This window comes from Acomys minous (assembly GCF_964271855.1).
Source record: "Acomys minous genome assembly, chromosome: 16".
NCBI lineage: Eukaryota > Metazoa > Chordata > Mammalia > Rodentia > Muridae > Acomys > Acomys minous.
Window position 1 is genome coordinate 42,626,335 of NC_140498.1, and position 14,753 is coordinate 42,641,087.

Here is a 14,753-nt window from a genome sequence, read left to right on the forward strand (position 1 = left end):
TAGGCCTGATTTTCATCTAGCCCTAGGCTCCTATCCCATCTTTCCTCTGTTTTTGTTCCTTTGTTTAAAACAAAGACTCTATACAGCCCAGCATGACCTTGAACTCATGATCTTCTTACCTCTGCCTCCCAAGGGCTGGGATTATGAGCATGTGTCAACATCCCTAGTCTAATCTCCTCGTTAATCCCCATCCAGATGTCCCATGGCCGGGCGTGGTGGCGCACACCTTTAATCCCATCACTCACGAGGCAGAGGCAGGGGGATCGCTGTGAGTTAGTGGCCAGCCTGGTCTACAAGCAAGTCCAGGACAGCCAAGGCTACACAGAGAAATCCTGTCTGGGGGAAAAAAAAAAAAAAGATGTCCCGTGGTCTATGACACTCGAAATGACCCAAACTGAACTTTGTGTATGTGTAACAGGTCTCACTCCTAGGTGGCCACCAGAAAGACCAAACTGGTCTCAAACTCACAGAGATCCACCTGCCACTGTCCCCTGAGCGCTGGAGTTAAAGTCATACATCACCACATTCAGCCCAAATGAACATTTAGGACGTGTTCCCTCTTACATAGCAGTGTCTTTTTCTGACAGTTCCTCCAGTGACCTAAAGGGAGCCTATCAGGGCTTCTGCAGCCTGCTCAGGTTGAGAAGTCAAGCTTTTTGGACCCTAACTCCATCAAAGTTGCCTCTCCTTCCTACTCACAATTGTGCTGAGGTCTCCACTCTCTGGCTTACATTCCTGACATGGCTGACTGCTCAGTTCCCCCCAGTCCTGCTCCTTCCTAGCAACATCAGCAAGTACATCTTCCCAACGTCCTCCATGGCCTCCCACTGTCCTCCATCACTCACACCTCACGCTGACCCGCCCTCCTTCTCCCCTTCCTCCTGTCTGCATGTCTGAACCCTGCCTTCCTCAAGGTCCAGCTTCATCTTCCTTAATCTAAAAAGACTCCTCAGAGCCAGCAAACGGCTCAGCAGATAAGGGTGCTTGCTGCCACGCTTGACAACATTAATTAGCTCGCCAAGACTCCCAAAAATGAATCCTCTGACTCTGTACACACGCTGTGGCACACGCATGCCTCTCCCAGTTAACAGATGGGAATATTATCTATTTCATAAAAAAGACATTCCTCTCCCAGCACTCGGGAGGCAGAGGCAGGTGGATCACCGTGAGTTCGAGGCCAGCCTGGTCTACAAAGTGAGTGCAGGACAGCTAAGGCTACACAGAGAAACCCTGTCTCGAAAAACCAAAACAACAACAACAACAACAACACCACAAAGACATTCCTTACTCCACTGAGCGCAGTAACCCTGCTCCTGTTGGGGGATGGTCTGCCCTACTTCAGCATCTCACTTTCTCAAATCTCCGTTATGACACTGTCTTATCAGCCCGGTACACCTGTAAGGAGGAAGCTATCTTTTTCCTTCCTTCTAGACCAAAGGTATGCAAAACGTCTTCCGAATTCCTCCAGGATCATACTTAAAAATCAGCAGGCACAATAAATACAAGGATGGCTATATAACATGATGAAATACTGTAAGCAACATTCCGAGATAGGCTTAGGCTTGGGTCAAGTCCAAACAATGTGCCCATGCCCACAGCAACAGACCCTGTTCTGCACAGCATGCTCTCCCAGCTGTCACCTTCATCCCAGCCAGCACCCAGCCTCATTCCCCCTTAGGCCAACCCCACAACAGAAGCAGCCATCTTGTCTTCCTTTTGTGTCCACAGGAGTTAGGTTCTTCTCAGCCTACACTCGTAAGCAGACACCAAATGGCCAGCTGGTTGTAACTGGCCTTCATGTTACCTGCCTCAGGGGATACGTGAACAAAAGCACAGGGCAAGGAGAAAAGAGACCTGAATTCTGGTTCTGAGCCACCACAAACTAGCTATGTGACCTTCACTGTAACACTCACTCATATGGGACAAAAACAGAATGTGGTTCCCCTATGCCACTAAGAAAGATGTTACTATTTCTTTCTTTCTTTTTTCTCTTTCTTTGTTCTCTGTTTTGGTTTTCCAAGACAGGGTGTCTCTGGGTAGTCTTGATGGTCTTGGAACTCACTCTGTAGACCAGGCTAGCCTCGAACTCACACGAGTGCTGGGATTAAAGGCGTGTGCCACCACTGCCTGTTTAGGTGTCACTATGTCAACGGGATGAATCCATAAGCACATCTTGGCATAGCATTTCACAGGCTCCATATGGAAAATGGGCTTGTCTAGCTTTCACAAACTATTGTCAGGGACATCCCTTTGGGAACTAGAAAGGGTTCTGAGTTTGGCTCTCTCCCCAAGAAGCCTGAATTCACTCCTCTTTTTTATTTTTATTTTTTAATTTTTAATTTTTTGGTTTTTCAAGACAGGGTTTCTCTGTGTACCCTTGGCTGTCCTGGACTCACTCTGTAGAACAGGCTGGCCTCGAACTCACACAGATCTGCCTGCCTCTGCCTCCTGAGTGCTGGGACTAAAGGCATGTGCCACCACCACCCAGATGAATTCACTCCTCTTGAAGTCTCCCAACAGAAGACAGCTGTACTGTAGCAGCTGAACTACCCTGTGGAAGAGAGAATGAAGTTTCCTTCTGAATCTACCAGCCTTACAGTAAAGAAGAGTCTGTGCCCTCAAGGAGTGACATGGACACAGCACCGGAGGCTTGTAGACGGCCACCCCCAGCACACATCAACCCCTTACCATTGGGGTGGCAGGGTGGGGCCAAAGAAGAGTCAAAAATCTGCAAACCAGGGCCGGGAGGAGTATGGAAGAGATAAATGAACACAAAAACCCAGATCCCTGATGAAGGAACAGGAAGCAAAAGCGTTAGAATCAGCCTCTAGCAATGCACACCAATGGCGCCATCCCTAACAACTGATTTCTTAGCATCACCTGCTCACCCAGCCCTCCAGGGAGTCAGAGGAGCCAAGCAGCATTCTCAGAAACTTCCTGGGTGGCCTCACCCCCTACCCCTTTTCACATTTGCCCATAGGCTCTGTCAGGGGAAGGCAGGCAGGGGGAGGGACACGATCCTCCAGTGGAATGCCAACAGCACTGGCATGTGTTTCTGTCATTGACTGGAAAAGTCCCTTCGCTTCTCTGAGTTGTCCTCTCCTTCGCTGTTCGATGAAAACATTGATTAAATCATCTCTAGCGTTCTTGGTGAGACCTCGTTCCCATCCAGGTCCTGAGACCATGGAGAGGAGTCAGGTAATTATAAAGAACTAGGGGCAGCAGGGCAAGGTGGAGACCAGGGCGGCTGGTGACAGAAGCCCATGGCTGCTCCAGGTCCTGGTGTAGGTACTTGTGGCTAACGGCTAGAGGGACACGGGTGCTGGGTCTCCTGATGGGAAGAAGAGGCAACAGGGGCTTCAGAGTCAACCACCCATCTAGAGAAAGCATGGAAGCAATGTAGGGGAAGTAAAATAGGTCGTGGTCCAGGGTTGGAACCAGCGCAGGATAGAGCAAAATGGGAGGTGATGACAGGAGGAAGAGTGGGGATAAACAAGACCTTTAACCAGGATGGCAAATTCTAGGGGGAAACCAACCGCTAGGAAGGATTGCTACTATAAGGGTACAGGGAAGCCATCTGGTGTCTTGTAACCTCCCACTGAGTTCAAGCAGCAGCCATGCAGGGTACACGGTCTACAACTGGGCAGAGAAGTGATAACAGAGCCGGGACAAGCAGGCAGGAGAGTCTGTGCACTAAAGGGCAGGCAGGAGCAGGTCCTGCTGGGAGCAGAAAGCAGCAGCCTGGAGAAACCTTCACATGAAGCCCATGCCTCTCTCCCATGGCAAGAGCTCTGAGCAGAGCTTCTGGAATATTCTAGATATCCAGTTCCCTCTATACAAAGAAAGAAAATAAAAGATGCCCCTAAAAGGACAGAAATTCCTGGGGCTCTGTTGTGTGGAAGCACTAAGGTGGCAGATGGGGCTGGACCCAGCAGAGGAGGGGTTGGACCCAGCAGAGGAGGGGCTGGAAAGAGGAGAGAGGGTGGCGGTGGCTTGGAGCTTGGGATCCAATTACAGGACTGTTTCCATACTTAGCCACCTGACAGCCGCTTGGAATACTCACAACTCCAGTCACCACGGCCTCAAAGAGACCAAATTAACTCAAGGGCAGACAAGGGCAGGGCCCAGCAGCAAGCTCGATGACCCAGAGCCCCCCAGCTTCCCTCTTGCACCCCCCCCAAAGAATGGCTTTTGTCACTCATAATGCCTGCGCTCTTACTAGGTAGGACTGCACCTCTGTAGCTCCAGTCTCATGAGGCAGAACCTTAAAGATCTAAGATGCAGCCCCACAAATCTCACAAACACTAAATGCTTGTGCAGGAGACAAACCAGGGTGCCCTAGATCCCTAGGGAGAGTCTTAGAGAACCTCCCCCAAAGAATCCACAAGGGGAAGCCAGCCTTGGGAGCCTTAAGAACAAGAGAGGTGGCAAAATGATCCGGTGTCCCCTATGAAGCCTATAAATAACCCCCATGCTGCAACCCAAGCCACCGCCTCTGCCATACAAAGTGCTGAGATGTCAAAGAAAAGCCATGGTGTGCAGAGCTGAGCCCTCTTCTTGAGGGAAGACCCTGGCCCTCGTGGAGGCTTTGTCTCTGCATTCCGTTCAGTGGCTTCCGACACCATCAACAGTTCTCAACTTTATGTTCAATTCCACACCATCCTGTCCTACTGTTCATAAAAGGACTCCCAGCCTTGTCTATAGCGTCCCACTGTCCGTGGACACGCAAACCTAAGTCACTAGCTAGAACACAGCCCTCTGTCCTATCTCCCACCAAGAGGGTAACGCGGACAACCTCCAGACCCAAGATGATGTTATTTTTATCCGTCTCAGAGGCTCCTCTAGGCTTGACTTTGGGGGTCCTCTCACTAGCATGTTCCAGCCAGACTCCTCCCTCTGAACCTGGTCTAGACCGCAGATGCATGCTCTCATTTCTTCTTAGAGCCCCTCACTGGCCCCTTCTCTCTAGCACCTCAGTCTGTGCCCCAGGCCCCCGTGAGAAGGGCAGTGGTACCAGCAAGAAGCAAAGTTCTGCTATCAGCCCAGCCCCCTACTCCATTAAGAACTTGGGAGCCTTGGGGGCACAGTGGGAGCCATTTGTGCGGGGGGGGGGGCGTACCTCCTTGTCCTGAAAGCAGCAGGGAGGCCAGGAAGCAGCCGAGCAGGAGCAGCGCCTTCATGGTGACTGCCAAGAGAGCCCAGCTGCTCCTCGCCTCTATTTATATGGTGGGTGCGGGCGGCCACAGCAGGCAGTAGAGGGCGGGGGAGAAGGGTCACGCAGTCACTAGGGCAACTGGGCAAACATGATGAGGAAGAAGCCCAGACCCCCAAGGGCTACTGCAGGTGTTGTCCTAGCCTCCGAGCACCAGAAGCAGAGCCCAGCGGCGGCCTCTCCCAACATGCCTAGGATTGTTTGGTCCAGAGTAGGGGGTACGGGCATAAAGATGGCCCCTGGGCTGAGGTCCAGGAGTTAGGAACTTAAGTCCTCCTAGAATATTCGCTACCTTGCCCTAAAATCTGAGACAGCTCAAGGACCTGGAAATGCCCCCAAATGAAGGACTTATCAGCCAAATCAAAAATCAATCCTACTTGATAGTCGCTGATCTACAATCCAGCAAATAGGCAAACCCACGACACCTGACCTTTGAGGTCGATGACTACAAGCCTATCCTTCCAGGGCCTCTGTGCAGAGAATGCTGAGCAGAGGGAAAAAGGGGACTCAGAGAAGCGCCCGAGTGACGTGGTGTCAGTTGGAGGTGGAGAGGCAGATCCCTTCCCAGCGGGCAGGGGCTCCAGAATGTTCAGTCACCTCTGCAAAGTGCTATTTGATGCAGTCTTCCTCTGGGCTCGTGGTAGCCCTGAAAGGCAGCTAGAGCTACAGGAAGCTGAGAGGTAACAGATGCTGCCGTGTCTGGCTAGGGGGACCGTGTCGCCAGGAAAGAAGGAGGCAACAAATGCCCATGGAGTAAATGAACTAAAAGTAAACTGGGCCTCTGTTACGTGCTAGGAACTTTACGTTTTCTCAAAGCTTATTTTTATGGTACTGGAAAATGAACATAGGGCTCAGACTGTGCCAGAATATTCCACCCCAGAACTATGTCCCTAGCCCTGTGCTTTACACTCTAAATGCAGCTGTATTGATATACAATCAACACAAATATATCATATAGGGTTCTTGTTTTGTGGGGGGGGGTTGTTGTTGTTTGTTTGTTTGTTTGTTTTGTTTTGTTTTGAGACAAGATTTCTCTGAGTAGCCCTGGCTGACTCTCTATAGCTGAACTCGCTCTGTAGACCAGGCTGGCCTCAACTCAGGGACCCTCCTGTCTGCCTCCCGAGTGCTGGGATTAAAGGTGTGCACCACCACGTCTCACTGCGACTCCACACTGCAATTTCATCAGACCCGTTAAACAGCAACGCAGCAATTCAACAAAGGAACCCAGAATCTCAAAGCACTTTCTGGAGCATTTCTTTCTAGGAGCATCTCAAAGCAGAGAGATGAACAGCCAAAGAATAAGAAGATATATATCCTCTCAGAATCAGTACTAGGATGTTTATCAGCTGGGAAAGAGCACGCCCCCAAAAGAGGAAGTTTTTCTTCTAGTGAACAAATGCCATGTGTCCTCTCACAAGTCTGTTTCACATCTCACACTTGGGATCAAAACAAAAACATGTTTACAGCCACTACAAAGGTGACTGGACTTTTTTTTTTTTTTTTTTTTTTTTTTAGACAGGGTTTCTCTGTGTAGCCATGGCTGTCCTAGACTCACTTTGTAGACCAGGCTGGCCTCGAACTCATGGTGACCTGCCTGCCTGTGCCTGATTGGACTATTTTATGTTCCCAAAAGTGCCCTGTCTTGAAAAAACAAAAAAACAAAACAAAACAAAACAAGAAACACTAATGCACATGAAATAAAAATAAAAAATAAAAGAACAATTAGTAGTCTTAACTATTAAACCATCTTCCCAGCCCGTTTGTTGTTTTCTGAGCCAGAGTCTCACTATATAAATCTGGCTACCTCAGGACTCTGGTCATGATAATCCAGCTTCCCTATTCATTTTGTTGATATGTTGTGTAAGGTTGAAATTTTGATTCTGTAGTATACAATAGAGATGTCCCAGTGGATTCTCATGACCAGAGTTATTATTCAGGGCACATAGTTCTGACAGGACAATAATAAAGAAATAGTTCTACTAAAATAGCATGGGATTAGAAATAATTTACTATGTTCAAGATGCATTAAATGTACAGTTATGGCTGCTACAAATGGACACTTAGTATGCTTTGTGTTGCAAGATATAAAAGTACCCCTGTGATGGGGTGGTAGCTAAAAGTCAACAGCAAGGGGAGCCCACCTGTCAGAGTCAGAGGCTGTGAGACCTTTACCTTGCAACATGGTCCACAATTCCAAGTGAAACTAGTTCATCTGCACAACCATATTAAGGATTTCAGGTCAGTCTACTAATTTTTAAGTGTTTTGGAATTTTAATGGGGATTGAAATGAATCTGGTTTCTAGCTGTGGTGGTAGGCTTTGTTTCCTTGATCAGACTGTGGTGCCATTGCTTGGTCTCACACTGATCTAGATACCACTAGGAAGGCATTTTTAGCATTTGAAGTACAGTTCTCAGGTTGGGAGAGTGACAGAGTGTTGGTTTAGCATGCTTCATGAAAGACCTTAGCTCAGAGCCGGGAGTGGTGGCGCACGCCTTTAATCCCAGCACTCCAGAGGCAGAGGCAGGTGGGTCCCTGTGAGTTCCAGGCCAGCCTGGCCTACAAAGGGAGTCCAGGACAGCCAGGGCTACACAGTGAAACCCTGTCTCGAAAACAACAATAACAACAAATCTTGACCCCATTGGGACAGCACTGACACCCACTGAGAGAAGCATCTGGGATAGATGCTGAGAGGAGCCATTTAGGCCCAGCTATGGTATTACCAACCACCATCAATGGGAGGAGGGAGCTAGGATGGACGGATGGACAGATGGACAGATGGACGCTGAGGAGAGGGAGGAAGGAGCAAGTGGTGGGAGAGAAGGTTTCATTCTTGTTCTCCTTAATCTCCTGTCCCTCCTATTTAGGGCAGTCGGGTTGTAAGGAAGTTACCTTTGTTTAATAAATTCCTAATAAAGTCTAATTGTTAAGGCACTAGAGCCAACACATACTTATTGCTACAGACTGTGTTATTTAAAATGATTAAGCCAGATGTGATGACACAGACCTGGGATCCTATCCCACAGGGGTATCGGGCAGGAGATCAAGGTCATCCTCAATGACACAGTGAGGCCCAGGCCAGCCTGAGCTCAAGGCAGGCAAGGCAGACAAGATGGTTCAGTGGGGAGAGGCACGTGCTGCCCAGCCTGATGAATGAGTTGCAGCCCCAAAACCTACTTGGTTGTAGGAGAGAACTGAGTTCTCTGAGTCGTTCTCTGACCGCCACATGCACACCCCCAACGCACAAATAAATTAAGAGTTTCTGTTTAAAAAATGGAAATCATGCTGGGCATGGTGGCGCACGCCTTTAATCCCAGCACTCAGGAGGCAGAGGCAGGCGGATCGCCGTGAGTTCAAGGCCAGCCTGGTCTACAAAGGGAGTCCAGGACAGCCAGGGATACACAGAGAGACCCTGTCTTGGGGGGATATATATATATATATATATATATATATATATATATATATATATATATACAGTAAATGGCTATTATGTATGCTTCCACACTTTTTAAAAAAGAAAAGGAGTACCCTGTTTGGAAAGAGACTAAAAGGGAAGACTCAACAGAAAATAAACTCTTAAATCACAAATTCTCAGAGACCTCAGCCATAAGAAGTCTGACTGATACCATTTCACACCACCCTCCACGGCCACCAGAAAACTCAGAACCTCCAGGCCCCTCTCAGCCTTTAGGAATCCTGGCCCATGGCAGTACCAGCCCCATTTTTACAAGCTGCCAATCCTCGTGCGCACCTGCTCCTGACAGTCTCAGGCTGGCATTCCGGAGATGAAAAGGGAAGAAGTGTGTTTCAGAACACGACCTGAGGGCCAGTGAGATGCCACCAAGCCTGACAATCTTAGAGCCCAGAGGATGGAAGGAGGGTACCAACTCCAGCAAGCTCGCCTCTGACCTCCACATGAGCACCACAGCATTCACATGCCCACACATATACGCACAGTAACACAAGATAAAGATGAAAAACAACCAAGATGACAGGAGGTGAGGCAGAGACAGGAGGATCTCTGAATTTGAGGCCAATATGATCTACAGAGCGAGTCTAGGATAGCCAAGGCTACACAGAGAAACCCTGTCTCAAAAAACCAAAAAAGGAAGAAAAGAAAGAAAAAAGAAAACAAGAAAAAGAAAAGCAAGAGCAGAGGTCATGAATGCAGCACACTGAATTAACACCTGTTGGAGGCTGGCCTGGTGTATTTTATGCTAATTGCTGCCTGCTGTCTCTGTGACCCACCTTGTTTGACCAATAAAAGGCCATCACCCTGGGCAGGGCTAATGGGATAGGCGTGGTTAGGTTCCCAGGCTGGGGGAGACAGAAGGAATCTTGGGAAGAAGGAGGCCATCACGGGTTAAGGGGAGGAGAAGCACACGGCCGGCACAGATGGGGATGGAGACTTGGCCCAGATGATGATAATTAGCAAGTATTTGGGATTATGGATGGGGGTAGCTTGACAGAAATTATTAGAAGCAGATGGCACGTGATTGGGGCAGGTAGCCTATATCTGCCCCACTTTGGGAAGTAGTTTAGGGGATTAATATCTGCCCTGCCCCAGGTTAACTAAGGCTATTTTAAAGCATAACAGGAGTCTGTGTCTTGATTGATTGCTAGCAGGTTAGAAAACACTGCCATAATAATAATTATAGGCCCAATAATAAACGTTATTGGGCCATGCCGGCAATTTAACAGCTACAAACACCGTGTGAAGAACAGTGGATCGTAGAAGGCCCAGCATCGTAGGAGCAGGGTGAGGAGACAGTGTGAAGGGCCACAGGGCCCAGCAAGCTGAGCCCTAGCTGAACATATGGTTCCTGGCACACAGTGTCTGTAGGTTGGTCTGTCATGGGCAGCTGACTCTGTAGACTGTCAGGCTCAAACATTCCTCAAGGATCCAGGAAATTGTCAGACCTTAACTTAGGCAGCATTTGAGTTTGCATCTGTTGCACATTCCAATGGTGGGGGGGGAATGAGACAGGGTCTCAAGTATCCCAGCCTAGTCTCAAACTATGTTGTTGTGGATGACCTTTAACTCCTGGTCCTCATGTCTCCAGCTAAGATTATATGTGGGAGCCACCATGGCCAGCTTTGGCATCTTTTAGTGTTACATTTGCTATTATGGCTGTGTATGAGATGCCATGGCCCAAGGGTGGAGGACAGTGAGCAGCTCTGGTGAGTCAGTTCCCGCCTTTCACCGTGAGTCCTAAGAACTGAACTTCGGTCATCAGACTGCCTAAGACTTCCTGTGTGGTCCAAGTTGCCTCAAACATCTAGCAATACACTCCTGCCTCAGTCTTCTGAGTCCTGAGATTACAAGTGAGAGCTATGAACATCTGGCTAATAATAATAATAATAGGAGGTCATCAGTCTTAGAAGAATTCAAATTCCCACCCAATATAGGAACTCCTTCCACAAAAATCTTTGACATATTCATCCAGGCTATTTGAGCACCCGCTATGATGAGACGCTTAACATGAGAGAAAGTGGCTCCATTGCCAAGTACATGAGGACTCAGAACCAGGCAGTGCTGCAACACCCTTTCTCACCTGCCATCTCAGTATCTTACAGAGAAAGCACAGGACCAGTCCCTTGATGGCAGGGAATTCACCCTGCCCGGCCTCAGTGGCATTTCTTTCTTTCTTTTTTTTTTTTTTTTTTTTTTGCTTTTTGGGTTTTGTGTGTGTGTGTTTTGTTTTGTTGGGTTTTTTTGGAGGTTGTTTTTGTTTTTGTTTGTTTGAGACAGGGTTTCTCTGTGTAGCTCCAGTTGTCCTGAAACTCTTTGTAGACCAGGCTGGCCTCGAACTCACATCGAACCACCTGCCTCTGCCTCCTGAGTGCTGGGATTAAAGGTGTGCGCCACCACGCCCGGCAGCATTTCCATTTCTTACACAGAGAGTTTATCAACACTCTATGCATCCACAATTTCCAGAGCATTATCTTCAGTTCCCACAGGGCAGACGTTAACAGAAGAAATTTGTTGAGGACCTCTGTTCTTTGAAGAAGAGCACAAGCAATTAATCTTGAGAATGTGCATGCAGATAGGCTGCACCCTGGAGTTATCCTTGACTCGGGCCACCTAATTCAGGAAACGTTGCAGCTGTCAGTCCTTCAATACCAGGGGTGTGATGGAAGGAGAGCCAATCTGAGCAGGTCACTCCTTTGCACAGTTGCCAGGCGTAATGCCAGTTTTGCCTGCAGCCCCCCAGTCCCACCCCTTCCCTCAGTCAGCACACGCTCTCGTCAATCAACAGGAGAAGCCTGCAAGGCAGCGGAGCGGCAAGCAGAAGGCAGAAGGTGGAATGGGGTCTGACCCCTCCTCCACCCAGGATTACAGGACAAGACAGGCCAGCAGAACGCCATGCGGAAAAAGACAAATACCGCGCATTCAACCGCAGTGAGGAAAGCAGAGAGACGTGGGTTCAGCGGGAACAGTAGGATGAGCTTGGGTGGGGACAGGGTGAGCCGGGACCAACATCTGACGCTAAGGACAGATGGCTGGCTCCAAGAGGCTGCTTGAAGATTTCCATGTGCTCTCCGTACTGGCCAGGGGCCAGTTAGTGGCCGTTAAAGAGACCAAGGTCACAGGAAGGACCCCTCCTCTACCGATTCTTCAAACCTCTTATGAGGCTGAGGTCCAAACCACAACACAAGGGGCGCATGTTAGGTCATACTATACCAGAAGAGCATCGGAGTGGTTGCCAATGATTCATAAAATACAAGAATGCACCAAGCAGTGGAGGAGAAACAGGAAAAAACACAAAATAGAAGTCTAGGAGGGAAGAAAAAGATTATATATTTAAGACCTAACATGTGCATAAGTTAACCACATGCCCAGTCAGTGTCCTTAAAACGAGAACAAACCACATGCTTAGAAGAAACGAAATTATTTCCACTACTGAGACCCAACCAGATTTTCCCCAAGAATTGTCACAAAGGGAGGAAGGTGTAATGTAATGGCCCCTTGACAGCATTCTTAGAACAGAAAGGACACACTCCCCAAGAAGCTCCTTCCTGCGACTCAAAATAGGGCCAATGAGGGAACCAGGAACCAAGAATAACCAGCCCTGACCTCAAAGAAACAACCACCGTAGGGGCCACCAGCTGCACACAGGGCAGATCTGAGTTGTCACTTCGTTGTGGGTAGGATGGAAGGTGGACACAATCCATTGAGGTTACAGTACTATAAATTAGAAACAATCTAAGATGGCCATCCATAGGTAAACGGATAAGTAAATTACGGCATATTCACACAAAGAACTAGTGCTTAGCAGTAACAATTAACCAACTGGTTCTGGCAGGCAGGTGTGGCCCAGTCCAGATGCTGGTTGTTTGCTGGGACCTTGGAGGCCACACCTGTCCTTAGCCAGCCCTAAGAAACAGCAGGATGGGCACACAGCCTGCGAGTAACCACACCCCTGTAGAGGTATCTGAAGGGAAGCCTAGGAAGGCGAACCCGGCAGAGCTATCTAAGGACAAGAATGGCGTGCTGTTTGGAGTTGCTGCGACAGTTACCCCTGGCTGTTCCAAGACCCACCCCAGGGACTGTGGCGCAAGCCTAGGCTGTGAAGGTCTACAGTTCATAGGTAGTGGCATATCTGAGTATGAACTATGTCTTTGTGACCAAAAAGTGTGATCAAACCCTCAAAACAGAAGGCAAAACCCTTGGCTGATACCACTAGGGCCTCTGGGAAGAAAGGATAGCAAAAAGCTGCATGACACTGGCCTAACCTGCAGTCTGGCCCCCAGCATCTCCTTGGCACTTAGAGGCCATGGTCCGATGAAAGCCCTCTCTCTGCCCTTCCTGCCTCCCCTGCTCACCCCTGCACCAGAAACCCAGCAATGCCTCAACTGGGACCACTTATGTGGAACCTTGACCATATTTCTGCAATAAACTGATTCATGAAAAAGAAATTAACAAAGTGCTGATACATATGCAGGATGTAAGAGGACGCAACTGTAATCCCAACACTTAGGTAGAGAGTGGGGAAATCAGGAATCCAAGGTTTTCCTTAGTAGCACAGTGAATCCAAGGCCACCCTGAAATACATGACCGTGTCTCAAAAAAGTTAAATAGCCTGGGCAATGGTGTCACTCTCCTTTATTCCCAGTGCTGGGGAGGCAGGGGCAGGTAGGTCTCTTGAGTTCAAGGCCAGCCTGGTCTACAGAGCAAATTCCAGAACAGCCGGGGCTACATAAAGAAACCCTGTTTGGGGAAAAAAATAAAATAAATTAAATAGGGCACTGGAGAGGGTATGGTGGCGCACGCCTTTAATCCTAGCACGTGAGAGGCAGAAGCAAGTGGATCTCTGTGAGTTCAAGGCCAGCCTGGTCTACAAAGTGAGTCCAGGACAGCCAGGGCTACACAGAGAGACCCTGTCTTGAAAAAAAAACAAAACAAAAAAGAAAGAAAGAAAAGAAAAGAAATAAGGCACTGGAGAACTGGCTCAGCAATTAAATGGCTCTGCTCTTCCAGAGGGCCAGAGTCTGGTTTCCAGCGATCATGTTAGGTTAACTCACAGCAGCCTGTAACCCCCACTCATGGGGACCTGACTCCCTCTTCTGGCCTCTTCAAGTACTGCACATATGTACACAGACACAAATACACACAATGTTTTTAAAATTTTTTAATTAAATAAAACAGGGCTAGTAAGACATCTCTGTGCCTGCTGGCAAACCTGATGACCTGAGTTCTTCTGTTCCCTAGTAGAAGGACAGAGCTGACTCCAGGTAAGCTGTCCTCTGACCTGCACAATAAATGCAATTTTTTTGTGAAAAAAAAATGTATTTAATCAGCTTAGTTTGACTGACTGGATTTAATTAAAATAAAGTACCATTTGCCAGGCAGTGGTGGCACACATCTTTAATGCCAGCACTCAGGTGGCAGCCACAGGTGAATCTGAGTTCTAGGCACCTGTTCTACAGAGTTCCAGGAAAGCCAGTAGTACAGAGAGGCGCTAAACACAACAACCAGGGCTACACAAGGGGGGGGGGGGGGAGAAGGGGGGAAGGGAGGGAGGGAGAACAGCTTATTTTATTTCTTGGCACAGGGTCTCATGTATTCCTGCTGGCCTGAAACTTACAATGTGGCTGAGGATAACCTTTTAACTCCTGATACCTCTGCCTCCACCTACGTGTTGGGACTATAGGTGTGTTCACATGTAATAAACAAACAAACAAACAAGGTAAAACAGAAGCTGGAGAGATGGTTCAGCAATTAAGAGCAGAGGGCGCAGGTTCAGTTCTCAGCACCAAAAGATGGCTCCCAACTGTCTTGAACTTCTGGTTTTTTGTGGGGGTTTTTTGGTGTTTGTTTTTTCGAGACAGAGGTTCTCTGTGTAGCCTTGGCTGTCCTGGACTCGCTTTGTAGACCAGGCTGGCCGGCCAGGAACTCGCAGCGATCCACCTGCCTCTGCCTCCCGAGTGCTGGGATCAAAGGCGTGCACCACCAGCGCCCGGCTTTAACTGCAGTTTTAAGGGATTCGACTCCCTCTTCTAGACTGCAGGTGCCACGTGTGCACGTAGTGCAAGCTCATA

General features: G+C 48.6%; 1 protein-coding gene across 2 annotated transcripts in view; it reads right to left on the bottom strand.

Moving 5' to 3' along the window:
• Window positions 1–5,201, bottom strand: part of SRL (sarcalumenin) — a 45,441-nt gene extending 40,240 nt beyond the window's left edge. The window contains exon 1 of one of the 2 annotated variants that reach the window (XM_084764025.1): window positions 5,120–5,201. In XM_084764025.1, the coding sequence (XP_084620151.1) occupies window positions 5,120–5,180 (61 nt within the window). In that variant the 5' untranslated portion in view covers window positions 5,181–5,201. The remainder of the gene's footprint in view (window positions 1–5,119) is intronic. The other variant, XM_084764026.1, reaches the window with a different exon arrangement.
• Between the last annotated feature and the right edge of the window lie 9,552 nt (window positions 5,202–14,753).